General features: G+C 45.6%; 1 protein-coding gene across 1 annotated transcript; it reads right to left on the reverse strand.

The window, feature by feature from the left end:
* Nucleotides 1-2,600: 2,600 nt before the first annotated feature.
* Nucleotides 2,601-27,156, reverse strand: OLFML1 (olfactomedin like 1). Its single transcript, XM_025894450.2, has 3 exons — nt 26,484-27,156; nt 24,051-24,339; nt 2,601-4,391 (listed from the first exon to the last, which is right to left on the reverse strand). Exons 1-3 carry the CDS (start codon nt 26,607-26,609, stop codon nt 3,601-3,603), a joined length of 1,206 nt encoding a protein of 401 aa, XP_025750235.1. The 5' UTR covers nt 26,610-27,156; the 3' UTR covers nt 2,601-3,600.
* Between the last annotated feature and the right edge of the window lie 110 nt (nt 27,157-27,266).

Raw genomic sequence — 27,266 nt, forward strand, 5'->3', positions numbered from 1 at the left:
TCCCCTTCCTTCTCGGGCAGCGCGGCGACCCGCAAGGACCCGTCTGCCACGGGTTCCCTCTTCTCCGGGACCGGCCTCGTCAACCCCGCCCCTTCGAACCTGCCTTCGCCGCGTCCACCCAGCCGCGGCCCCACCCCCTGGAACGCGTTCAGAGCCCACAAGCCGCGCCTCCCGGAGGCCACGCCCCCAGGGAGCCCCGCCCCGCCCCGCTCCTGTGACCTCCCCCGCCTGCACCCTTCTGGCCCGGGGGAGACCGACGGGCGGGTCTCGGCGGTAGTGCTGCCAGTTCCCTGGGCTTCTCCAGCCTTTCAGCATCGTTCCCCGGCCGTAGGAAATGAAAACGAGGAAGCAGAGAAGCAATTTGTATCGAGAATTGCAAAGAGAGAGAAGCCACAGAAAGACCGATTAGAGGCGCACTCAGAGCAGCAACCCATTGGATATTCCGACTCCCCGGACCCGTGCGATGCAGTCCAAATTGAGGTTGGCCCGGTCTCTGAACAACCCGTTTGGAAGGCTCGGAGTCACTGTAGTGTCTGCCCGCGCTTGAACCCCGCGACCTGGAGTGGAGGTCCCCCTAGTGGTCAGCCCCAACCAAAGACACTTGCTTTGGGTCTTGTGAACAGCTAAGGACACGAAGCATTTCCCTATGCTCAGCACGAAGGCGGGGTTCCACAGACCCGAAAAAAGCTTTGGCACCTCAGACCACAGGAATGGATTCTAGAATCAGGGCAGGACTGGGCCCTGGAGACTCAGTCCAACACCTTCCCCAGCGTATGGCCTGAATCCCCTTTGGCTGTAGTGCTAGGTTGTTGCCTTGCCTAGGCCTCCAGGGACTGGTTGCTCAGTTCAGCTGATTAAAATCCCTGTGGGCAGCAGATGGCATGGACACCGCAGACTCTGGCACAGACCCCAGCTCTGGCAGGAGTCACTACAGCCCGGGCCTCAGTTTTAATCTACATTTTTCTACAGGCTGGACAAACTCCACAAGAAACATCTTTTTTTCAAATTACCTTGGTGGTCTGAAATTACCAGTGTGCCAGGAAGACTTTTACATGTGAACAGAACTTAAGCCACCCCGGCAAATATGAGACTCTGGTCACTGCAGGAACGTGGCCAGAAGCAGACCAAAGGCAAAGCCAGCAGAGGAAGGCTGGGGCCCATGAGAGTTGTGTTACAGCAGGACACCCTGCAGTTCTCTTTCACTTCCTTAAAATAGCAGCAGAGGCCTTTGTAGCCCTAGGCGCTACTCAGTTCACATGAGTTCATGGGTGTTTCCAAATCCCACATGTTACTGCCCCGGTGGACACACTGTCCCAACCTCAGCCCCTAGAAAATGCAAATTTGTTCTTAGGATGATACAACTACTTCTTTTTTAATTACCTTAAAAAATGGTGTTAAGTCACTGGCTCTCAAGTTTATTCACACTTTGGAACCATTTGGGGGGAGGAGGCTTAAAATATCTGCTGTCTGGGTCCTGCCTCCCGAGGTTGTGATTTAAAGATCTGGGAGTATGGCCTGGTATTGAGATCTTTAAAAGCTCCTCAGGTGATTCTTATGCACAGTCAAGTTTACTTTACAACCGCTGCCATAGGTCATAGGGACTTTCATCCTAAGATCTGACGAGAGACCCCAGAGCTGAACAGTTCACCAGAAAGAAGCCGGAGACCATGTTTGTGGGCCCATATGCTGTCCTGCCCTGGCTCCCCGGAAACAAAGTGGCCCATTTAACAGGGAGACGATGTCTTGACCTAAAAGAGTGATTCTAGCTGCAGGAATTTAATTTGTTAGTGGCAGGGGCACCCTTTAGAACTGTCAAATCCAAGTGTATCACAGATGAAAGGCAACCCACCTCTTGGCCTCTAAAGGAACTCTGCGTGCGGGACCCACACATAATTCCACTCACCGATAATCCCACTCTACCCTCCTCCTGAGGCAGTCCCCTGCCTTATTCCCGTGAAATAGGTAATGGTATTTTACCCCCGTGGTACACGATGTCTGTAAACCCATGGAGTGGGGCCCATCACCATGTTTATGTACCCATACCTGCCTCCTTCCACAACAGATCGGGGCTGTGTAGCTATTAGAACTGTGGGTAATTGTGCTGTATACATGGGGTGAGTAATTCCATTCTGCCAAAGCTCTACTCAAATGCTCTGGGGGAAAAACGTCTCTTCATCGCCCGTGATCCCACCCTAAGCTTGGCAGAGTTGGCAAAACAGCTGCAAGCACACAAAACAAACCCTCTCATGTGACTAACCTGGAAAGGCAGAGGCCTCAGCACATGACACAGACTGGCACCACAGCCTGTGCTGGTGACCCACACTGGGCTGAACTGGACAAACATGTGGGAAAGATTTGAAGAAGCCCCTCTGCACAATCACAGCTGTCCTCTGTCACCTGTGCCACTTGGCAGGCCTGCTGTGACAGGGAGTCACTGGCCCGCTACCTGGCTTCCATCCAGATTCCAGAAGCTTTCCCTCCCCAGGGCCTCAGTGTGCTGGGGAGCTTCACAGCGAGTCCAATCTCAGGCAACACTTCCTGCAAGCCTGGCTGCTGAGGGCACGTACGCAAATCTAACCTGATGAGGCTTATTTGCTTAGTGTCGGTTTTATTGTGTTTCCAGCAAGGAAAGAGACACAGGGGAAGGTAGGACAAGATGAGGCTGCAGGTGGGGTCCTCACCCTTAGGCTGTAGGCTGGTTTTCTGGAGGAAGTAGCTTTTGAAGGTCTTACGGAAAGGTCTTCTGCAGACATGAAAACCAGCCGCAGGGGACAGACCATGATTTTTTAGGATGAGACGCTAAACATACATATTGCTTATAAAAGGCTGGGTGAACACACATACGTATTTGATGCTCCCTTGGGCAATGGAAAGACTATGGGATTTGCGGTATTTTCTAGACCTATTTTCATTTTGAGGCTGTGTTCCTCTGAATGGCTCACCTAAACTTCTGTCATCTCTAAAATGGCAATTATAAAGACCTCTTCTGCATATCTCACAGGGTGGCATGAGAATTAAATGATGTACATAGGAGCAAACACTTTGTAACTGCCAAGTGGTATTTAGACGTGAGTGGCTTTATTTTCCTCTTGTATCTCCTCAGCTTGGTGAAGGGGCAGAGCTGGGGGACACAGAGATTAAACATCAATAAGAAATTGTACTTTAGTTGGGCAGTGAAAAACGGAAGAATACCAATGGGCATTTAAGAAAGAGGAAAGAGCATCAGGAAAGGTCAGGACAGGAGCCAGGAGTATTAGGAGGTGGGCTACATTGCTAATTGTTGGCAGGGGAGGGGGATGGAGAGGTGGGGGTAAAGGAAAGGCAGGCCGTAAGCTGGATCAGCATGTGCAAAGCCTTGAGAGCCAGGAGGTTTGGATGGGTGATGGAGGTTGAAAATTTCCGAATGATAGACTCTCATCTACGCTCTTGGAAGATAACTCAGGCCGTAACATCCAGGGGAAGGATGCATATGCAAGCCCAGTTCTAGTCCCTATCCCTGTATGTGATCAGAGGGATACTGTATTGCAAAGGGGCTGTGGCCTCAGTGTCCCAGGGAGCAGCAACCACAGCCTTAGTGCTCTCCCTCCTTGCTGTACTGCATTACTCCAGAGGCTGTTTTCTCTTTGTCTGGAGTTTGTAAATGATCTGGTTTCCATCATTCCAGGCATAGAGCTGCTTATCTCTGGGGTTGTAATGGATCACGGAATGACTTCTTGGCCGCCTGGGGAAGAACAGTTTGGGCAGATCGTCCTCACTGATATTGCCCAGCGGATCATAGACACAGGTGATGCGGTGAGGGCCATAGCCGCCAGAACTATAGACCACATAGAGAACCCCACACAAAACGAAGGAGGCTTCGGCATCCTGGCTCCTGCATGGAGTGTCCCATGAGTGTTCCACTCCCAGTGTGCCAGGTTCAATTTTTGTGAGAACCAAATGGCCATAGACGCCTGGCCCTGAGTGGATGGCCCAGAGCCCATGCTCATCCACAGCCAGGTCAATGTATGTTGACGGGGAGTGCTGGTAGACCAGTGCTCGGCCTGCCCCTCCTGGGAGCAGCATCCGATCTTCCACAGCCCTCTTCTGTAGATTATATTTGATGATCTCATTGAGAGTCCCTTGGTTGTGAAAAAACAGAAAACCTTTGTGGATCACTTGGCCTGTTCCCTGCCAGGAATGTGTTAGGATTAGCTTCCGCGGGGCTGGTTTGGTGCTATCCTCCATGAATGCCCGCATGTTTGCAAATTCCCAAACAGTTTTGTTTCTGGATCCAACTAGGAAATAAACCTTTTGGGAATTGCTGACAGCATCTTTCATCCAAGAGCCATGTGTGTCCATAGTCTTCTTCACTATTTTCAGAGACTTTACGCCCATCAACATGTTGTCACAGCCTGGCCAAACAGGAGAAAAAGGAGAGGTACTTTATAGACATGAGATGTCTGCTTTTCTTACAGATTACTTTTGTATTTTCTGTTTATTGAAGCACAGTTTACATACACTGTTACATTAGTTTTACATGTACAACACAGTGATTCAACTTCTCTCTCTGTTATGCTTGCTCACAAGGGCAGCTACCGTCTGTCACCATACAATGCTATGACAATGCCATTGATTATATCCCCTATACTGTGCCTTTTACCCATATTTATTCATTTTGTCACTGGAAGCCTGTACCTCCCACTCGCCTTCACCCATTTTGCTCCCCCAAAACAACAACTAGTTTGTTCTCTGTATTAATGGGTCTGTTTCTGCCTTTTTTTTTTTTAATTCCACATATAAACGAAATCATATGGCATCTTTCTCTGTCTCACTTATTTCACTTAGCATAATACCCTCTAGATCTATCCATGTTGTCACAAATGGCAAGATTGCATTCTTTATGTCAGAATAATATTCCATATACACCACACCTTCCTTATCCGCTCATATGATGAACACTTAAGTTGCCTATATATTTTGGCTGTTGTAAATAATGGTGCAATAAACAAGGGGATGCATGTATCGTTTCAAATTTAGTATTTTTGTTTTCTTTGGATTAAATACCCAGTAGTGGAACTACTGGATCATCAGGTAGTTCTATTTTTGATTTTTTGAGGAACCTCCTTACTGTTTTCCACAGTGGCTACAACAATTTACATTCCCACTCATAGTACACAGGGTTTCCTTTATACTCCACAACCTTGCCAACAGTTGTTATTTCTTTCTTTTTGATAGTAGCCATTCTGACAGGTATGAGGTGATATCTCTTTGTGGTTTTGATTTGCATTTCCCTGATAAGTGATGTTGAGCATCTTTTCATGTGTCTGTTCTCACAGATTACTTTTTTTCCTTCAGTGTCTAGAATAAAGTTATCACACATAGATCAATCACAGTTTATGGTATGGTTTAAAAAAAATCAAAGAATTAAATGAATAAATGGGTTTCTGTTAAGGGAGCTGCTGTCCAATTATAAGAGTCAACGTTTTATTCAAGTCAGGATATAAACAGCTATTTGCTGGGTCAGAGACCCTGTTCACCTCCTTGGGGTTGACACAGTGAGAATCATTTAGGGATGAAGCTGCCTGATTCAATTTCATTTGCCAAGCTTTTACCAAGTATCTACTGTGGACTTAGATTACAATGCTCCCAGAACCATGCTAACTAAGTATTAAGGATAAAAAATATAATATCAACCCTAACCTTGAGGAGATCACCTTCTAGTTAAGGATTCTGGCCCTTAATAATCCTATTAGAACATTATAAGAACTCCACTCATCCATTCATTTATTTATTCATGAATGCATGCATGTAGTCAGCAGACACTGGGTACCTACAAAAGGTGAGATACTGAGCTAGGTGTTATAAACTGGGGTGCAAAGGTTTTGAGGTGCAATGATAAATTAGGAACGGTTCTTGCTTTATAGGTACCTGACTCACTACAATAGAGAGCTTAAAGTGGATTTTTTAGAAAAGGACAGAGAATGGTGATGTCATTTGAGGAAGGGGATAATCTACATTTGAATTGACCCTTAATGGGTACCCTTCTGAGATGGTTGGGAATAACATTCTTCACAATTCACAAAACCACATTCATGACTTGTGTTAGTAAAGTAGTGCAGAATTTAAACCAATATAAACTAAATATTTGCTGTTGCCTCAAACTAGATGCGTAAAACAAAGCAGTGGATTGAAACCAGCTCTGGGCCTGGAGCATTGAGGGTGGGGTTAAGGAATATGGATTCTAGTCTATAGGCAGGGAGGGAGCTACTGAAGTTTTTGAGCAGGAGTGAATCATGGTCAAGAGTAAGCTGGCAGTTGTGTGTATGACGGATACATGGGAGAGAAACCAAAATCAGGGAAACCAATTAGGAGAGTACTTCTATAATCCAAACGGGATCATAAGGGTCTAAAAATAGGTGGAGGAAGATGAAGTGGAAAAAAAATGGGATTTACATTTCTCCAGCTCCTCTACCTTCAAGCAAAAGCCCTCCCTTCTTTGCATCTCATGCTATCAACTCCTTTAGTCTAAATCACTGATAGCTCTCTGGGACACTACCCCATGTGCATCAAGAGCCTGAGCACCTCAACCTCTTCAACTCCACAGCACCTTGCTTTCAACCTCCTCTAGCAACCCCCTCCCATGCCCATACCCTGGATACCCGCCCCCCACCGAACGGTTCCCTATTAGAAATGTAAAACTCTACTATCCTAGCCTCTGCCATAATTCCTTACCCCTCCATTTCTCACTTCTTTGTTCTCACGGACTCAGCTCTTCCATTTCCTCATGCCCTCCAGTCCCTTAACCTCTGCTTTCTCCCACTCTCTTAACTTCCTTTCCTATCTGGCTGACACCACTGTAATACCTCTCTCACCAGTACCCTCACCCACCAGCCGCTTGTTATTCCACAACACCCACTCTACAAAAATCCCCGATCCTGCATGAGTTCAAACATCCGGCTCCGTCCCAGAGAGTTGTGTGCAGAAAATCTCACAAACGTGCCATTACACATAAGGGGTCTCCAACCTCAGCTGAGCCCTGAGTACCATACAGCAGCATTTCTCTCCATGGTTAGCCCCCAACCTGCTCCCCCTCAACCATATACATACACACTACCCCATCAGTCCTTTTACTAACAGTAGATTAACTCCTTTGAAAAAATAAACACCATTAGACATGAAGTCCCTCCACTTCCTGTCCCTCATATAAATTTTCTTAAGGTGTTCCTACCTGGCTACCCTCCCACACATCTTAGAAGAGGCCACATCATTCCTCCTGTCCAAGACTAATACATTCACTTGTGCTCTGATCTCACCCCTTCCTGGCTTCTTCTTGACTTCCTAGATGAATTGCCGCCTTTTTGTTATCTCTAATTTCTCCTTCGCTGCTAGTTCCTTAGCTTGTAAACACCTTGCCTACATTCAAAAATAATTCTCCCTCGATTAGGCACCACTCTCTAGTTACTTCACTCTATCATTTTATATAGTTTCTCCTCCAGAATAGTTTATGTTCTCTGGGTCTACTTCTTTCTTATCTTTCACTTCACAATAACTTCTTTCTCATCGTTCACTTCACAATAACTTCACAGAAACTACCCTTCATCACTTCCTAACTGAAAACTCAGACCTTTATTATTCACATCTTACTTCATCTTTCCACATCATGACAGTATTAACCAATTCCTCTTTCTTGGAAATTCCATTCCCTTTGATCTTTGTGTCACTACTGTCTCTGGGCATGCCTCCTACTCGTTTCTTCTTGGCTTATGGCAGAGACAGTGTCTCTGTTCACCAAATGCCATTCCATTTTCCTCCATATTCCTTCCGTTCCATATTTGCAGCTTTCTTTGTAGTTAGGCTGCACCCACTGACCTGTCTTCTGTCCAGTGGGATGTGGACAGAAGTGGTGGAAGCCATTTCCATCTGGCCCTTAAATAAGCTATCTTCCAGATGACCTTAGTGTCTTGGAATTCTCGTGGTGTCCAAGTTAAAGAGGGATAGGGGCCAGGATGAAATTAGTTCTAAAGGTCATTTCAGGAAAGGTGGGTCATCAGCTCTGATGGTGAACTTGTTGTGGGGACTGCCCCATTAGACAGTCTGTTGTGAGGTGCAGTGTCGTGGAGGTGGGGAGGAATGGCTTACTAGAAGCATGAGGAATCCTGTGGGTATCTCTCAAATCCTGCCAAGGTCTGTATGGAAATGGTATGGGCCTCCCTCACTGACTGCTGGAGTGTGTGGTGGTGGGATGCCAAGTGTATAGCACTCTCTCCGCAGGACCACTGAGCTCTCTGCGGGTTTCCCTCAAGTCTTTGCAAAGGCTTTGATATAAGAAGCTGGCTGGGCCAGTGGGTTGTCATTTTCTTCTTAATAAATGCCTGGGTTCTCCAGGCCAATTGGGGACTCTCTAGAGTCAGAGGGCATGAAACAGGATGAAGGGAGAGAAACTGGACACGAGGAGGAGAGGTGCACAGCCAGAGACGTCCCAGAGGTTCTCAGGTAAACAAGCACTGTAGCAAACTGCTTGTTAGCGCCAGCTATTTGGAGAGCAATTCTATCACAGTCCCCTAATCAATTCATCATCCACTCTTATCATACCTTTTCTTCCCTCCTCACTCTTGTATGAAGATCTTGCCTCTTATTCACTGAGAAAACAGAAGCCAGCCGAGAAGTGCATCATCTCCTGCCTGCCTTGCTGTACCAGTTTCCTTTACCTTCCAGGCCATGTGAGCTGTCCCCGCGCTGCCCCTCTGGTCTCTCCTACAGTACTCCCACCTGCTGCATTTCATTCAGTCACACTTGCTTGTCTGCTATTCTGCACATTGTGCCAAGCACCCTCCTGCCTCAGAAGTTTGTCACGTTTTTGATCCCTCTGCTTGGGAACCTTCTTTCTAAGATATGTACATGGGTGGTGTCCTCCCTCACTTCCATTAGGCCCATTCTCAGACAGTCCCTCATCGTTAAGGCCTTTTTTGACCACCCTGTAAAAAATGGCAACCCTCTTCTCCAGCTCCCTATATCCCCCTTACCCTAGTTCATTTTCCTCCAAAGTGCTTATTATCTGCTCTCTGGAATAGTATAAATGCCTCTGCTAACATATTTATTGATTGATTCCCTTCAACGGAATGTAAATGCCATGAGAGCATGAATTTTTCTTATTTGTTTCATTCACTGCTCTATGTCTTGCCCCCAAGATAGCAACTGGCACATAGTAGGCCAGTATTTACTAAATGAATGAATGAATGAGTTTTCTAACCACCAATTGTATCTGAACCCATATTCTCTTGTTCCCTTTATTTTTGCAGTGGCTCTCATCCCCTCTAAACCTACCCAAGGACTTAGCCTCAATAGTCTCTCCTACCCTCCTAGACCGTCCCTCTTGGTAAACAAACAGAACTTTCTAGTGTGGCCCTGTTTTTTACTTCCACTTTCTATATAATCCACTTTCTCTTCTCTATTAAGGAGTTTCCTCCTCTCCAATTATGCCCTAAGCTGCTCTAATCGGGCTTCCGGCCTCCACTGGTCTAAACTCTCCTGCCCATTCCACAGAATCAGTTCTTGTCAAGGTCACCAACAACCTCCATGTGGCCGAATCCAAGGGTCAATTCTCAGTCATACATCCTAATCAACTTCTCAGCAAAATTTGATGACTCGATCACTACCTCCCCTTGAAACTCTTTTCTCCAGATTCTGGAATACCCCTCCTCTTGTTTGTCCTCCCGTCTCTCTGGATTTTTTTCTTGACATCCATTGTGGGTTCTTTTTCCTCTCCCACTCAAGGAGTAAATGCTTTGTCCTCACATCTCTTCTCTGAGCCACCTCATTCTATCTGATGGTTCTGCATACATGTAAATTCTAACTAATGATGAATTCTGAATTTGCCTCTGGAATGACATCCTATCTGGATGTCTACTTAGCCCCAGATTCACTTATCCAACTGCCTGCTCAGTGTCCCTACTTGGATATCTTCAAACTTAACCTGTCCAATGCAGAACTCTTACTCTTATCCCCAAAACTCTCTTTCTCCCTACTCTTCCCATTTTAAGCAAAAACTACCAACCACGTTTCTTACCTAGAAGTCATTCCTTTATCTTTAAGACTTTATTTTATTTATTTATTTGAGAGAGAGGGAGAGTACAGAGGGGGAGGGAGAAGCAGACTCCCCGCTGAGCAGGGAGCCCGATGTGGGACTCGATCCCAGGACCGCGGGATCATGACCTGACTGAAGGCAGATGCTTACCTGACTGAGCCACCCAGGCGCCCCCTAGAAGTCATTCTTTTTCATTCTTAACTCCTTTCTCCCCAGCTCCCCACCACATACAAGTTCTGATAACAAAACTAACCTTTAAATTATGTTATACTTAGGGCGCCTGGGTGGCTCAGTTGGTTAAGCGACTGCCTTCGGCTCAGGTCATGATCCTGGAGTCCCGGGATCGAGTCCCACATCGGGCTCCCTGCTCAGCGGGGAGTCTGCTTCTCCCTCTGACCCTCTTCCCTCTCGTGCTCTCTGGCTCTCATTCTCTCTCTCTCAAATAAATAAATAAAATCTTTAAAAAAAAAATAAATTATGTTATACTTAAATTAAAATGCTCAGATCTGTCTCTCTCCTCCTCTTCCCACCACTCATCCCTGTGCCCCCCGAATCCTCCCCTCTTGCCTAGACCACTCCAGTGATCTCCAATTTGTCTCCCCGATTTTACTCTTGCTTACCTACAATATGCTCTCCACAAAGCAGGAGAATTAATCTTTTTAAAAACATACATTATGGGGCTGAGCTGCTAAACCCATTCTCCTGTCACTCTTGGAATAAAATGCTAACCTCTTATCTTGCCCTCAAGTAGCTACATGATATTGCAGCTGCCCGTCTATGGGACTCTAGCCTCCACTCTCCTCCCCCTTGCTCACTGGGTTGTCATCACACTGGCTTGCTATTCTGGGAGCAAGTCAAGTTCCTTTCTGCCTCGTGGCTCTTGCATTTGTAATTCTTTCTGCCTTGGGTACTCCTTTCCCTCTTCTCCCCACAGTCTGCTCCTCTCATCCTTTAAACCTCAGTTTCAATATCATCTCCCTGAGGGGCTTCCTGTGACTACTGCCCCTAAATTTAACATGGCCTACTACAACATCTTTCTTATTTCCTTGAGATTGCTTGCCATATTCCATAATTCTGTCATCTGTTTTATTTACACTAGCTTATTGTCCTTCTCCCCCACTCGACTATAAGCTCCACAAAAGCAGGGCTTTTGTCTTCATGTTGACTATTGTGCCCGACTGCCTAACTTAGTGCTTTGTGGGTTCAATAAATATCTATTGAATTAATGAAGAAAACAGCTTCATTCAAACAGATGTTTTCCTAGAGCCTCCTTAGTGTTGTGCATCTGGAGTTCTGACCACAGGCCTGTCTTAAGTAAATAATAATTTGTAAAGTACTTTAAGGCTTTTAAGATACTTTCAAATCCATTATTTCATTTAAAAATCTGACACAAGGTTCTCGTCAAATGGCCGGAGTGGGCGGAGGATGCAGGAATGAGGGTTTAAGCTTGCAACTGCTCATAAATGTCTTTAATGGAGAAGAGGAGGGGCCCATGGGCCACTAGAGAAGCTCAGAAACTGTTTCCGACTGAAGAACAAGCACAGAGGCTTGAGAAGTTAATAAATATCTACAAATATATACAATATGCTTGGCATGGTGAGAAGTACTTTATTTACATCAACTTGCAATAAGTGCTTATAATATGCCTAAGTGGTCAATATTTTAATCTCCATTTTCCAAATGAAAAGAAAAGGCTCGGACAAGTTCCTTGGAAGGTCACCCGGCTATGGGTCCTCTGAGCTCAGTGGGAACCCGGAGGCAGGGCGGGCCAGGAAACCTCCAGCCAGCCCCCAGGGACAAGCCCATCCCTCCAGGGGGAGAGTCAGCAGGCTTACAGCCCAGCTATAGAGGGGCACTGTGTCTAAGAACAAGGCACATTCAACGTCTCACAAGTGAGAAAATGTTCACTTAATATACAGCAGAAACTAAACAACCATTGTCCTCTCTCTGTCTACTCCTCTCACTACACGCAGAATCCTTAGAGAAAGAGCAAAACAAGAAGAGAGTGTTGATAGATGGTTTTGATTAGGGAGAGACAGTTCTGAGAATACAGACACATAGAATTACCCCTTGTGCTGTCCTTCCTTTGTAGAGGAAAACTGGGAGTCAGAGACCTGAATGGTCTGAACCCGGTCTCTGGTTTTCTCTGTGTCTCCCTAAAAGTCCCTTTGTCAATCTGCCCTTAGCCCTAAAATGAGGGGTTTAGGCTGGATGTTCTCTAGGAGTTTCTTCAGGGCTGAGAGTCTATAATTTTATAAATTCCTCTTTTGGAATTTGGAGAAAATATACTTCTAGTGTTTGAGTAAAAAGGTAAGATCGAACTCCCTGCTGTGTTTCTCTCTGTCTCTCTCTCTCATAGCAGGAGAAAAAGGTTGAGGAAGGAAATACATTTAAAGCCTCTGAGTTCAGTCAAGATGCAAATTATTTAACAGAGACAATGGCAAGCAAAGTTCTACCTGCAAACCAGAGAATGCAAATCTCTGGTTTTCCCTCAGGCACAGTTGCAGGCAAGCAATTAGGAGAGGATTTGGCCCAAGGCTTCATAGTGACTTCATATACAAATATCACTTATTTGAATTTTTAAAATACTTTTCCCCTATTTAAGGGCAACACTCTCCAGACATGGTGAGACTTGTCCCTCTACAAGGAAGTGACTCAACTCCCCTCTAGTTATGGTCTGGATGTTAGTGGACAATGGACTAGGGGTTGAGGTGGGAGAGAAGGGGTCCAGGGAAACAGGTAGAGAGTCTGTGAGTACAATCCAGATAATGATGGACATGGAAAAATGAGTATGGATTCCAGAAATACTCAGGAAAAGAGGGGTCAGGTCTTAGTAACTGGGTAGATGGAGGGAGCCCTCAAGGATGGGGGTGATGGAATGCACGGGATAACAACAGAGAGGGAGCCCAGGTTTGCTTGGGTAAAAGAGGGATGAATTCATTAAAAAAAAAAAATCCTATAAAATCATGAGTATTTTGACTGCTTCTTGAAATTCTGTGCTATAAAACTTGACTTTTTCAACTACCTGGATTGTACTCATGTTAATAAACATTAGTCAACCTATCAAGTGACAGGTACAACATTAGGCTCCAGAATGACAAAGATGGCAGCTCTCAGATGAGCAATTAACTAAAAAAGCTCCCCGATAATAAAATGAACTTGTCAGTGCAGACTTCGTTTGTTGTAGAAATTAGGGCTGTTTCCATGCTTTCTGCCCACAGAATAAGTTTCAAATATCTCAGCATGGCACTCAAGATCCTTCATCTGACCTCTTCCTGGCATGTCCCCACCACCCCCAGTCTGGTCACTCGTCAGCAACTTGCCATGACCTCTTACACGTTTTAGAGTGTGCCCATATTTTTCCTTAGCTCACCTTCACTAACCTGGGATACATCTACTCGTCCTTCAAAATAAGATTCTCTGGTCCTGCAGAGCAATCAGTTGCTCCTTCCTGTGCGCGCAAAGCATTCCATGCAGGTCTCTTCCAGAGCAGTTATGGTGCTGAATCAGATCTGCTTACTCAGTTTCCTTGCAAGCACTTCAGACAGGGGCTGGGTCTTATTTATGTTTTTATCCAGAGCGCCTGGGATCCACCATGTGTATCCTTCCTATCTAATCTCTTATTGCTTACTGTCCACAAACACAAGAATCAATTTGATTCAGAGAATGCAGTATTAGTGTTCAAACTTCTATCCCAACTCATAATCTGCCAACTCAGAAATCAGATAGGTTTAATAGCAAGAGGTAGCAGATATTAGCAGGTGGTGGTTCACACCCTTGCGAGCCTGGGTAGATGCATGGCAGGAGAGCAGGAAGGCTGGCTTGTGTGAAATGGTACTCAGTGAGCCATAGGGGATTTGGCTTTGCACGATGGTGAATCCAGGCTTTAAAAGGGCCTGGAATACAATAAGCGCTCTATGTGTTGGTTTGGGTGAGTCAGATGGAAGTCTAATAAATCGACATTAGAGGTTTTTCTAGGTTCCCAGCACTAAATTCAAAGTCTTCCAAGGTCCCCACTAGGCTGCCCTTTGTCAGTGATCAGCACGATTCTGTGAGAAAGAAAACAGATTTGATACATGGCTGGTTGTTTGCATGGTTCTGTCCCTCGACATCAAGTTGGGAACTTCACAGGAGCACATGTGGGAGATGTACGAGTCAGGCGTGTGAGTCGGGCTGACTCCCACCGCGAGGTGCCTATCGACGCGGCCAACCTCCTTCACAGGTTTCCTTTGGTCGCTGGCCAGCTGCCAGAACCCCCACACCCTAGCTGATTTTCTTTTCTTTTTTTTTTTTTTAGATTTATTTATTTTTTTATTTATTTATTTATTTGAGAGAGAGAATGAGCTAGAGAGAGAGAGAGCATGAGAGGGGGGAGGGTCAGAGGGAGAAGCAGACTCCCTGCTGAGCAGGGAGCCCGACATGGGACTCGATCCAGGGACTCCAGGATCATGACCTGAGCCGAAGGCAGTCGCCTAACCAACTGAGCCACCCAGGCACCCACCTTAGCTGATTTTCTTCCATGGGATTTATCATCCTCTCTCTGACATATTTTAAATTTATCTGTTAACCTATTTATTGTTTGACTCCCCTCAATAGAATGTACACCCCACAGGGCAGGGCTTTGTCTAATCTGTTGTTTTTACTGCTGTATGTCCTATCCTAAAATAGCATCTGGCCCATATTACAATTTTTCTATTTTAATTATGACTATGGTAAATATCAATAGATGTAACTTACATCAAGAAAAATTCTTTGGGGCCCTGAATAATTTCTAGAAATGAAAAGGGTTCCTGAAACTAGAAGCTTGAGAACACTGCCCTGGAGGATCCGGGTGGGTCAACGCTCTTGGGAAATGAGGCATTGAAGTGGGCAGTCCTCTGAGGAACATCTGACCAAACAGCTCCATTTTGAATCAATTATCGGACTGTTGCAACATTTAAGCATTCCAAGGTTATAATTATGAACTTTTTGTTTTTATTTTTCATTTAAAAACCGAGTTGGTTTGTGTGTGTGTGTTTTCGGAAGATTTTATTTATTTATTTGACAGAGACATAGCGAGAGAGGGAACACAAGCAGGGGCAGTGGGAGAGGGAGAAGCAGGCCTCCTGCGGAGCAGGAAGCCCGATGTGGGGCTCGATCCCAGGACCCTGGGATCATGACCTGAGCCGAAGGCAGACGCCCAACGACTGAGCCACCCAGGTGCCCTTGTATGTTTTCTTGTTTTGTTTCTTTTCTTTCTTTCTTTCTTTTTTATTTGAGAGAGAGAGAGAGAATGAGAGACAGAAAGCACGAGAGGGAAGAGGGTCAGAGGGAGAAGCAGACTCCCCGCTGAGCAGGGAGCCCAACGTGGGACTCGATCCCAGGACTCCAGGATCACGACCCGAGCCGAAGGCAGTCGCTCAACCAACTGAGCCACCCAGGCACCCTTGTTTTGTTTTGTTTCTTGCATAGTGTTTTTTGTTTGTTTTTCTCCTTGTAATAATATTCTTAGCAAACTAAAAGGGATAGAAACGTTCCCAATTTCTATGTGTGGTACTGCCATTCTCCCATTTGCCTGGTTAGAAAACAGAGTCATTTTGACATTGTACCAGATTCTTCCTGTGAGTTAAATCTCACTTCATCCTGTTCTCACCATCCTGTCTCAAAGTCTAGGACCTGCTCTCTTGAACTTGAGCTTTGCAGCAGCCTCAAAACCATCAGTCACAATAATGCCCAATTTACAGCTTCCGTATAGAAACTTGCCTACGTAAAAACGGATCTTGTTTAATGCCTGTTTCCAGGAGCATCAGGACAAGAAGACTTATGAGATGCTGTCAAAGGTCCTAGTGGAAGGGTGGGCTCTAGAGCCAGACTTAGAACTTGCTTTGGCCGAAAGAATTCAGTACAAGTAACCAGACCTTAGTGTGAATGCTTTCTCTCTCAGAGGCCTGCCTCCATCATGGGAACAAGTCCAGGATCACCTCCTGAAAGAGCAGGGACCATCTAGAGGAGATCCAAGCCATGCGAGCTGAGACCAGCCTCAGCCAGTCATCCCTTGGGCCATGTGCCACTGGGGAACCAGCCGAGAGCAGCCAAGCCCAGCCCAGAACTGCCCTGCTGCCTTGCAGACTCCTGAGAAATAATCAGTGATTATGGTTTTAACCCATGAAGTTACAGAGGGGTTTGCTATGCTGCATTATTGTGGTAACAGAAAACTGACCCGGACAGTGAGCAGAAATGGAGGCGGACATGAAGCTGGTGTGTCTGGGGCGGAGGAGCAAGCCTCTGAATGTAGCAGGAGGGTGGGAGGCAGACAGGGCTACATGAAACACTCTGCACCGTAGTTTCTTCATCGGACCAGAAGTCATAATGGTATCTGCCTGGCAGGGTTGTCGTGGGCTGGGGACAACATAACAGACAAAAGGGCTTAACGCAGTCTTTGGCAAATAGCTGCCTCTACTTTCTAATAAACTGTTCCTCAAGGTCAGAAAATACTGATTTCCGCTCTGTTCCAGGTACTGTGAGAGACTTGGAGAAGACAGCAGGAATAATGCAGGGGCGTGTGAACTGCATTTTGTTTTTGGAACAGCACATCAGACACCGCCTAGAGCAGCGGGTGGACAGGGACAGGCAGCGGTGACACATGAGGCTGAGAAACACTCTAAGTTCACATGTTCAGCTGTTGGCGTGTTATCTCCCTTTACATAGAGGTAAATAGAGTAAATATAGTGCAGATATTCATAGTTTTTTTTCTTAAAGATTTTATTTATTTATTTGACAGAGAGAGAGAGAGAGAGAGAGAGAACACACAAGCAGGGGTAGCGGCAGGCAGAGGAAGAGGGAGAAGCAGACTCCCCGCCGAGCAGGGAGCCCAATGTGGGGCTCGATCTCAGGACCCTGGGATCATGACCTGAGCCAAAGGCAGACGCTTAACCGACTGAGCCACTCAGGCGCCCTGACATTCACAGTTTTTATTTAATCAGCAGGTGTTACTTTTGTGGAGAATGACAAAATATTTCAAGAAAGCTAGGTTGGGGGGGGTGCCTGGGGGGCTCAGTTGGTTAAGCGTCTGCCTTCGGCTCAGGTCATGATCCTGGGGTCCTGGGATTGAGCTCCACATCCGGCTCCCTGCTCGGCGGGGAGCCTGCTTCTCCCTCTCCCTCTGCCTGCTGCTCTGCCTACTTGTGCTCTCTCTCTCTGTCAAATAAATAAATAAAATCTTTATTAAAAATTAAAAAAAAATAATGTTTGTGATTAGGAATCATCATCACACAGTGACCCAGAGGAAGGACGCGGTCCTCAGATGGGTTCCACCCGAGATCATAGACAGCTGGGCCTCCTGACTGCAGGCACCGAGTCTCGGCAGAGAGGGCTCCCACCCCGCGTGACCCCGCAACCACCCTGGAGATGGTCCGCCCAGCCCCCAACCCCCTTTGGTGCACACCCATCCTCCCCCACTGCCGGTCAGCCCTGTGCACTGTGGCCAGAATCGCCTTCCCCAACCTCCCTCTGAGCCCTGACACAACGTGCTTGCCACTATTGAGCACAACAGCACGAGGGGAGAGGCAGCCCGCCCTGGTTTGCAGCCCAGCTCTGGCCACCATTAGCCATGAGAACTTGGACAGACTGCTCACGCTCTCAGTGCCTTGATTTCCTCACGTAGAAAATGGGCGATAACTACAGTACATACACACAGGGGTGCTGTGAGAATTGGATGATATAACAACAATGAAATAGATACTTAAAGATGACTGAGTACGTAAGAAGCCCTCAATAATTATTAGTTATGCTGAGTCACCTTACTTTCATTGCCCAGAGGCTGAAAGCATGGACTGGCTTAACACAGAGGAGCTTAGTTCCTGTCCGGTTCTTTCATCTGCTCTCTGTGACTGAACATGAAGAGCCAGTAGGCCTCTGTGCTTCCCACAGGCTGTTCCAGTTGCTTGAAGCAGCCTCTCCTCTGCTCTCCATTTAATCCGTTCTTTTCCATTATGAAAACTTGGCTTGAGGGTTACTTTTACTACAGTCCCTCCCCCACCTCTCCCACAGCAGCCCTGACCTTCCTTCAATTGCTTAACGCCGGCCCCCCTTGTGAGAGTGCTCATCACTCTGGCTGTGACCCTGGCTTCGTCTAGATGGCCTCCCCACTCGGCTGTAGCTTTTTGAGGACAAAGATGTTACCCTATTCAATGTTCCATCTTGAATGCCTGGCACAATGCCAACATAGGCCTGGAATTCAGGTGACATTTGTTGAATTAGGGAGCAAATGAATGAGCTAGAGACAGAAGGAATGGGTGTTCACTCTACCTGGAGCCAAAAGCCATCAGCTAAAATAACTCTGGGACCTTCTAGTAGTATCCACAGTGATGGGACTGGAGGTATCCTCCTAGACTGCAGGTCTTCCACATAAGTAAAAAGAAGAAGTGCTATGTATGTAGGCCTTTCTGAACCCAGTGCAGTGACCTATGGGACTCTGCAGGAGACAGGACAGGCAAAGCTCTACACACACCTTTGGTGTTGCTGGCCCCATAATGCAGCACCTTCCGGGTAGAGAATGTGTGTGGGCACACACGTGCACACAGCGCGCACACACACTCACTCTCGCTCTCCTGCACTTACACTTGTGTGTACACTCTCAATCCCTTCCTTTATGGTAAATACATTGCTGCAAATTAGAGGTATATATCTCTTCATGTTTGGTGGCACTGGTCACAAACGAGTGGACCTTGGGAGTTGACTCACAGAGATGTTTTATTTGGCTTCCAGTGGGTTTATTGTTTTTTATTTTGTTTTGCTTTTAATGGCTTTGAATATGGGGCAGGCACGTTTATAATACCTGAATGGATCTCACAGGCATTTAAGTGTGCAGCAACAGACTTTCTTTTTGAAACATGATCTAATAAAAGATAGGAGTTATTTAATTCAAGAGACAGAGGGTTACTTGAGGTCACTTATGTGCACCCTTGCAATAAAAGGAGCTAGAATGAAACAGGAAATAAAATAAAATCTGCTCTAATGGCTTGTTTTGACTGCCTTGAGAATTTTTCTCCACAAGCTATTTACAAGTAGAAAGAGTTTAATACTCTTATCCACGCAAGAACACAGCCTGTGGAATCTGCGAAAAACTGTTAGTTGGATAAATTCTCAATCTGGGTGTCTGAGGCAGTGTGCTTTGCCATAAGCTGCCAAGGGCAATGCAAAATTTGTTTTTACTAATAACAGAGTGCCAAAGATTTGGAATGACTTTTAAATATAAGTCAAATTGTGTACCAGTACCATTCACTGCATTCTAGACTGTGTGAGTGTGTGAGTGTGTGTGTGTGTGTGTGTGTGTGTGTGTCAAAGAGATGGGGAGTGAGGGAGACAGGAGGAGAGCGTGTGTGTGAGTTAAAAAGATTTAAGAAAGTTAAAAAGATTTAAGAATTTGACCTAACCCCAGAACAACCCTGGGATTGCAGCTCTCATGTGAATGTCGTTTGGGGATTGTCTCTAAATAAAGGCTAAGACTTGAGAACAGCTCTATAGGCAACAGCTTCATTACAGGGCAATTCTGTCTTATTTATCATCCCCAGTATCTGACCCTTCCTAGTTGACTGCGAAATATTCCAGGAGTAAATGCAAACCATCTTTTTTTTTTTTTTTTAAGTAGGCTCCATGCTGAGCGTGGAGCCCAATGTGGGGCCCAACGTGGGGCTTGAACTCACAACTCTGAGATCAAGACCTGAGCTGAGATCAGGAGTCGGATGCTTAACCAACTGAACAACCTAGGCACCCCAAATGCAAACCATTTAGTGATGTCAGAATTTTCTGGAAGTCTCCTGAGACAAGGTCGAATCTCCCAAGGAAGTTGCACCATTCTCTCCCTTCAGGGTTTCCAAAGAAACTCTCTTTGTAAGACAGCATGTATGTATGAAGGAAACCCTGTGACGTGACAACCCCTCCCTGCCCTGTAATCCTGAGGTGTTTGCCCACACAAGGGGGCTGACTTGAGTCTTAAGTATTTTAGTAGGAGCTCTGTAGCTGGCTCAGGCCCTCCTGGCCAAGGACAGAATGAGGTAGGCAGAGTTCCAAGATTCGCTCCCCTGCTGTACATGCATACATAATCCCCGCCTCTTGAGGGTGAGCAACACCTGTGAATATGACAGGCTAGCATCCAGGATTTGGTGACATCGCAAGACAAAGGTGAAGGGATTCTGCAGTATAATTAAGGTCCCAAGCCAGCTGATTTTGAGCTAATCCAAAAGAAAGTTATTAGGGGTGGGCCTGACTTACATGAGATATAAATTCTTAAGAGGGACTGGGTACTTCCTGAAGAGAGACACTCCCCTTCGGGCCTTGAAGAAGCAACAGCTACATTGTGAGCTGCCGATGTAGATGGGCAGCCTCTAGAAGCTGAGGGTCTCAGTCTCACAGCCACGAGAAAGTGAATTCCGCCAAAACCTCAGTGAGCTTGGAAGGGGACCCCGAGCTCCGGGTGAGAATGGAGCCCCACTAAGGCCTTGACTGTACCCTCTTGAGACCTTGAACAAAGGGTCCAATTAAGCTGTGCCTGGACTCCAGACCCACAGATACTATGAGATAATGAGTATGCATTGTTTTAAGCTGCTAAATCTGTAGTAGTTTGTTACTCGGCATTAGAAAACTAAGATACATATAATTACTAACTGAAATGGCAAACAAGAAAAAGTGGGAGGTGGGCATAGTATACAAAATACAGAAAAGTCGATCCTTGAGCAGAGAGCCTCTGAAAATAATCGATCAATACTAATCACACAGCTGTGATTGTTTACAGGTTTGTCCTCCCCTAAACTAAGCTCTGAGGGGACTCTGCCATCAGTATCTCTTCTACAGACAATTTTTATAGCCTCCTCCATGGGCTGCGCTGACCTAGACTTTGTGAATACAGAAATGAAGATGTCCATATGTTCCATATGTTCATGGTCTGGTTGAGGAGTAAATACACACAGATACGTGTGGTTGAGAGTATTAATGTTCCCTTGGAGGATTTAATGAGATACTCCAGGAGAACTAGAAGCCAATCTGCCTGGCAGAAGGGATTCATTGAGAATTCACAGCATTTTTGAGTCAGAAAGGGGGAATGAGAAAAGCCATGTATATATATAAATGTAAATTTATATATATATATATATATATATATATATATATATATATTTAATTGCAACTGCATGTGGGTAAATTATGGGAGAAGAAGCAGCTGAAAATCAACTTGGGTCACTTCATAAAGGGCCTTTCCCATATAAAAGGCCAAGAGATTTGAATGGAATTTTTGGTGTTGATAATTGATGGAGAACAGAAAAAAAAATTCTACACAGAGGACTAATATGATTAATTTTGTGTTGTGGGAAGGTCTGTGTGACAGCAGACAGCAGGCAAGATCAGAGGCAAGAGGAGCATTAAGAAAGCCAGCGCAGGGTGCAGATACCATGTGCTCAGCCCTCTATCCCTACCGTGTAGCACATGGCCCATCCAGTAGGAGGGGGCCAGGAGTGTTTGTTGAATCTTAAACCAACAAATCATCAAATGAGGGCTCCGGAGGCAACAGGCATGGAAGTAGCAATCGTGGAAAGTTGAAAGTTTTCACTCACCATGGAGCTGGGAGAAGGAATACTTCAGACCTCCAGTGTTGGAGGGATGAAGCAGAGGATAAGGGTTGAAAGAGCAGCAAGTTCAGAACCAGGACCTCTGCTGAGCTCTAGCTGGAGACAAAAGGGGTGACCCCAAGATCTGAGAGGCTTAGCAGGTCCAGGGATTAGGAGCAGCTCAGGGATCTAACCTGAACCATCACCATTCAGGACTGGGGTCCTGCCTGACCCCTGGCATGAAAGTTCAGGCACATTCCAGCTCAGGTCACATTGGTACTCAATCCTTCCCATCAGCTTTTTAGGCAGCCTCTGTTCATCCTCTGCTAGATCGCCCTCACCCTTTTCCTCCATTTTCCCTCTCAGAGGGGGTGGTTCATCTCAAGACAACGTCAGAGCCAGAAAGAATCGTTTACTCATTCAACCAACTTAATCAATTGCTTCATATTTCAGATAGGTATCCTTCTTATTGCCTTCTCCCTCAGCATTAAGATGTTCTCTTTTCTATTAAAACCTAATAACCCCTCTGTCTGTGTTGACAAACCTCCCTCTGTCCATTCATTTCTTCACTTAGTTATTCATTGACAAATATGCGTTGATCATAGATACTATTCTAGGCACTCGGCTACAGCATTGAACATAAAATGCAGGATCCAGGCTCTCACAGAGCTGACCTTCTAGATGGAGAGGCAGAAAATAAGCAGTGAGCAAATAAATAAACTAGAAGATTTCAGAGTAATAAGTATTCTGAAAAAAAAAATAGTGGAGTAATAAGTGCTCCAAAACTCCTCTTGGGTTTCTTATCTCAACATATTTGAGACCCACCACCCAGTGACCTAAGCCAAAAATCTGGTAAGTGTCCTGGACTTCTCCTTCTCACTCATTTTTCACTTTTAATTATCAGTCACCAACCCATGGGGATTCCAACTCTCAATGGCTCTCAAATCCATCTGCCTTTCTCCATCTCAATGACACTTAATGCAGACACCATCACTTGTCCCCCAAATTACAGTAGCCCCCCCAACTGGTCTTTCTCAAATCTCTCCCTCTTCCTTCATGTCATGCCCCTGCTGAAAATGGTTTAGTGGTTCTTTATTGTTTTTCCAGTCAAGTTCAACCCCTTTTGCTTTGCATGCAAGGTTTTTCATTATCTGGGTCCTGCTGAACCCTTGAGTCTTGTTTCTTGTTCCCCAAATGCACCTGCCCCACAGAGCTTCCACTCAGACATACCTGCAGATCTTCATGTTAAGGGATACATACTCGCATGCCTTCAGTAGGTTGTACCTGCCCTTCACATGCCCTCTGCTCATTCTTCTCTAACACTTTGTTCAAAACTCAGATCAAGTGCCACCTCATTTAGGAACACCCTTCTTCTTATAATGACCCATAGAGTTCTTATCAGGATTACAGTGAGAAGATGTATGAAAGCTTTGGCACAATGATGGCACTCAGCTTTTATTTCCCTGATGGAGTTTCTTGCATTTGGGGCAGATATAATTAAATATAAATAGTTTTCCTGTTTGCAATGAAACCATCTCAGAATACAGACTCTGAGCTAGGCGACTTGTCTCCCTCATTGTTTTAATAAAATGGACAGGAAATTTTCTTTCTCATTTATGTTTTCCTTACTTGATACCTGTTACTATAATTTGAGCTCCTAACCATTATTCTTAATGGCCTGGAAGTGATTTGAATGGGATCACAGATTAGGACAAATCCTCTAAATATCACCATCCTGACAATACACACAGTAATAATTCACTGCAGTCCCCAGCCTTGAGGGTTGGCTGGTGCCATTTAAAATTTCAGACTGTTTCGGGCGCCTGGGTGGCTCAGTTGGTTAAGCAACTGCCTTCGGCTCAGGTCATGATCCCTGGAGTCCCAGGATCGAGTCCCGCATCGGGCTCCCTGCTAAGCGGGGAGTCTGCTTCTCCCTCTGACCATCTTCCCTGTCGTGCTCTCTCTCTCTCATTCTCTCTCTCTCAAATAAATAAATAAAATCTTTAAAAAAAAAAATTTCAGACTGTTTCTTGGCACATTTGTAGCCACTCCCTACTCCCAGGGTACTGGGAGAATCCACCAAATTTCCACCCTCCCTGGAAGGATCTGGGACTACACATCTCTTCCAAACCAAGGTCTATCTGGAGATTCCCTTCCTGGGCTGACCTCTGACACTGAAGTTCTGACGTTCCATGGGGCCTTTAGGATCTCTGTGAAATGAAAAGCTGCTCTCTGAGAATGACTTTCCTTCAGACACCTGTTCCCTGCTAAGGTTTCTCTCCCAGCACCTGCACCCAAAACCACACATCGGGTTCTTACTCTCCTACTTGGCCAGATTCCTATCTGTGCTGCATCTGTGTCTCTGATGTGAGTCCCTAGAAGAGCTGTCAAAGACACAGTTCCCTTACTTGCATTCAGCAGAGTCCGGATCTTCTTCTCTTCTTCCTCCTCTTGGATGAGCTTTTCTGCCAGGGTCTTGTCCTCTGATTCCACGCACACGTCAGCTTCTCGCAGGTACTCCAGGTAGTCGATCTCCCGTTGTGCACGTTCGACTCTCAGGACCAGGTTAGTCACTGCACTCTTATACTCACTTGTGTAGGTCTGGCATCTTCCCAGCATAGTGGTTATGTTTTTTGAGAACTCTTGGAAGTCTTGAATGTATGCCCTCATTGCTTGGGTACATTTTTCCAGTCCTTGCTTCAGTCAGAAAATAAATGCTCAAATTATTGCTCATTATTTAAATTAGGCAAGTAATATAAATAGCTATCACTCACTGAAGAAGATTTTTAAAGTGCAAATCATCGTAAGGGGGAAAAATAAAAATCACCTGTAATCCCTTAGTTCAAAGTACCACTGATTTGTGAGTGTATCAGTTTTTAAAAGTTTTCCAATGCATGTCATCATACGTATATAAATATATATTTTAAAATGTGATTTTACTATAATGTTTGGTAACATATTTTCACTTGCTAATACACTGTGAACATATTTCAATACTAATTAGTAGATAGCTATATGATAATTTTAATGATACAGAATTCCATTGCTTTGATGTCCTATTATTTATTTTATTAGACTCTTTTTGATGGACACTTATGGACTTTTCAACAACGCGGAAAAGAATCTTTGTATTTACATCTTCGTGTACTTATCTGGTTATTACCTTAGGGTAGATTTCCAGAAGTAAGCTCCATCCCCAGCACCTGGCACAGGGCCTAGCACATAGTACTTAATAAATATTTACTGAAAGAAAGAATAATGTCAATGAAGACCAGAAATGGGGTGGCTGGGTCAAAGTGGATGTATACTTAAAGCTCGTTTGGCAGTCTATCAAAATGCTCTCCATAAAAGTTGTAAAAATTGAGACTCTAGACAGCAGTAAGACTGTTCACTTTAAGGAAAAGAGAGTGAGAGCTAGAAAGAGAGAGAGAGAGAGAGAGAGAAACTCCCTAAATAGGTCTTCTGATTTCTTTTGCACCCCTCAGACATGAATCCGTCAGGGTGGGGACTGTATCCGTTTGTTTGTAAGTGTCCACACTGGCCATCAGTGACCACCCTTGGGACTTCACTTCCCCTCCAGATCCTGACCAGGATGGCGAGATCTATACAAACCATACCCCTATCTTTTTCAAATCCACATTCATAGCCATCAAAGTACTTGTCTGTACTTTATACCCTTGTCCACAGATCAACTTTTCAGGTCCTGAGGAAAACCTGCAGGGATCTGGCCGGCGCTAATCCCAGGGTGAGTCAGTGCTAAAGGCAGAGGGACTGCTGTTGAGGGTAATTCTGGCACTTTCAAGGAGGCACACTGGGGAGGGTCTGTCTGAGAAGACGACAATTGAGGCAGCAGCTGGCCTCGGAACATCACCTCCCCCGCCCCCCAGGCCTCAGCTGGTTGGCTGGACAACATTAGGAAATGCGTTCGGCCTGCTCGTTGGAGTGATTTTACTTAACTAGATGATCAACTAATTTGGATTTCAAAATTTTTCAAGAAAATATAGAGAATAAATATTGGAGGTAAGTGTCTTTGGGGAAAAAAAGGGTCTTTGGAAGAAGATAAATAATTTATCAAAATTTAACTTGTATAGAAGCAAGGCGATTAAGTATGAAATAATTGCCAGGAGTAGGTCAAGGACTAGGGTGGAGGGTTACATTTGTCCCTGGGAGCCTGTCTGTGTGGCAAAAATGTGGGGTTTTTACAAATTTTAATGAAGCATGCCTGGATAAGCGCCCCCAGGACTTTCTATCTGACGCAGCTGAAATCTACTCATTTCTAAACCCAAGCGTGGCGCCACAAAGAAGCTGAGACGTAGCTTCTTGGTACATCATGACTTTTTACGGTGGCTTCATGTTTTATCATAAAAAGACAAAAAGAAAAGCAAAAACCTGCTACCATCCTGATGTGGTAAAACGTGAATAAAAAGTGACCCGAAATTTTTAATTTTTATATTTAAAAAATTGAACTATTGAATAATAACAACATTTTGGACATTTACCACCATGCCAGGTAACGTCCTAAGTATGGATTAATTTATTAAATCTTCAGAGTAGCCATAGGAGGTTAATTCTATTATCATCCCATTTTACAGATCAGAAAAATCGCTAGATCAGAGCATGGAGTGAAGTCCCACTCATGGTTGGGGAGTGGTACAGCCCGGACTCTGGAGTTGGTGCTCTGAACCACTAGACTACGAAAACTCTCACGTGCGATATTGGCAATGTATTTGGCATTGACTACATGGGGGAACATGCATCCCAGTAGATAGGGAAGCTGGGCTAAGATAAGGTGACTTCTGGGAGGGCCCGCACCCCGGATCAGGTGTACAGATGCCACCTACCTCCAAGACTTGAAAGCGCTGGTAGATGTAGTGCACCATGCCCGGGTCCTGGGCGCACTGGGGTGGGGGCAGAAGAGCCACCAGGAACAGAACCAGGACAGCAGAAGCTCGCCGGAGGGCCATCATTGTCCTGCAAACCGTCCAAGGGTGGAATCTCCTCTGCTGTGCTAAGAAAACCCAAGGGTCCAGGTGGTGGTCTCCTGCTTTCCAGCCACTGCCGTGAAAATCCTCTAAAAACAGCCAGAGAGCCAAGCCTGCTTGTTATTCCACCAGATGCGTGATCTCACTTTGCAAGCCGGTGATCAAGTCCAGCTGTTGGCAAGCCCGTCCCTGGAGGCCTTGCAGGTCGACTTGGGGTAGAGGGCTCCTTGGGTCCATCTGTTACCATCACCCTTCACACACACTGATCTTCTCCAGGCTAGTGGCTGCACCCTCTTGCAGGCCTGGGTGAGCATGCATTGGGGTGGGGGTGGGGAGGGCTTCCCCCCTTTCCTTGGCTCTTTGTGTTCCACTTCTGCTTTCCTCCTCCCTAGTGGACTCTGCAGTCCAATCACAGGCCTGACCCAACACAAACCACCCCCAACTTCTCCGACTTGGAATCTCAGTTTAGTTTTTGGCAAAAATTCCCAAGATCCTTTTCCCAGAAGTCCTGTTGGGAGACCCCACCCCTCCTCCAGACTCTTTGCATTCCGGCAGCTCTTAAAGGCACAGCAAGGAAAAAAATGAAAGTTTGGCTACACCCCTGTCTCTGAACAGCCAGTGCACAGGGCTGACTGCCCCTTG

Source organism: Callorhinus ursinus, unplaced genomic scaffold, assembly GCF_003265705.2.
Source record: "Callorhinus ursinus isolate GAN/ISIS: 27379988/994484 unplaced genomic scaffold, GSC_fseal_2.0 scaffold49, whole genome shotgun sequence".
Classification (NCBI taxonomy): domain Eukaryota; kingdom Metazoa; phylum Chordata; class Mammalia; order Carnivora; family Otariidae; genus Callorhinus; species Callorhinus ursinus.

Bases quoted from the DNA above. Each gene is read 5' to 3' on its own strand.
- OLFML1 (XM_025894450.2), bottom strand. From the start codon at position 26,609: ATGATGGCCCTCCGGCGAGCTTCTGCTGTCCTGGTTCTGTTCCTGGTG. The intron at 24,340-26,483 runs GTAGGTGGCATC...TTCTGACTGAAG, and splicing joins AGCGCTTTCAAGTCTTGGAG to CAAGGACTGGAAAAATGTAC. The intron at 4,392-24,050 runs GTAAGGGAACTG...CTGTTTGGCCAG, and splicing joins CCGGACTCTGCTGAATGCAA to GCTGTGACAACATGTTGATG.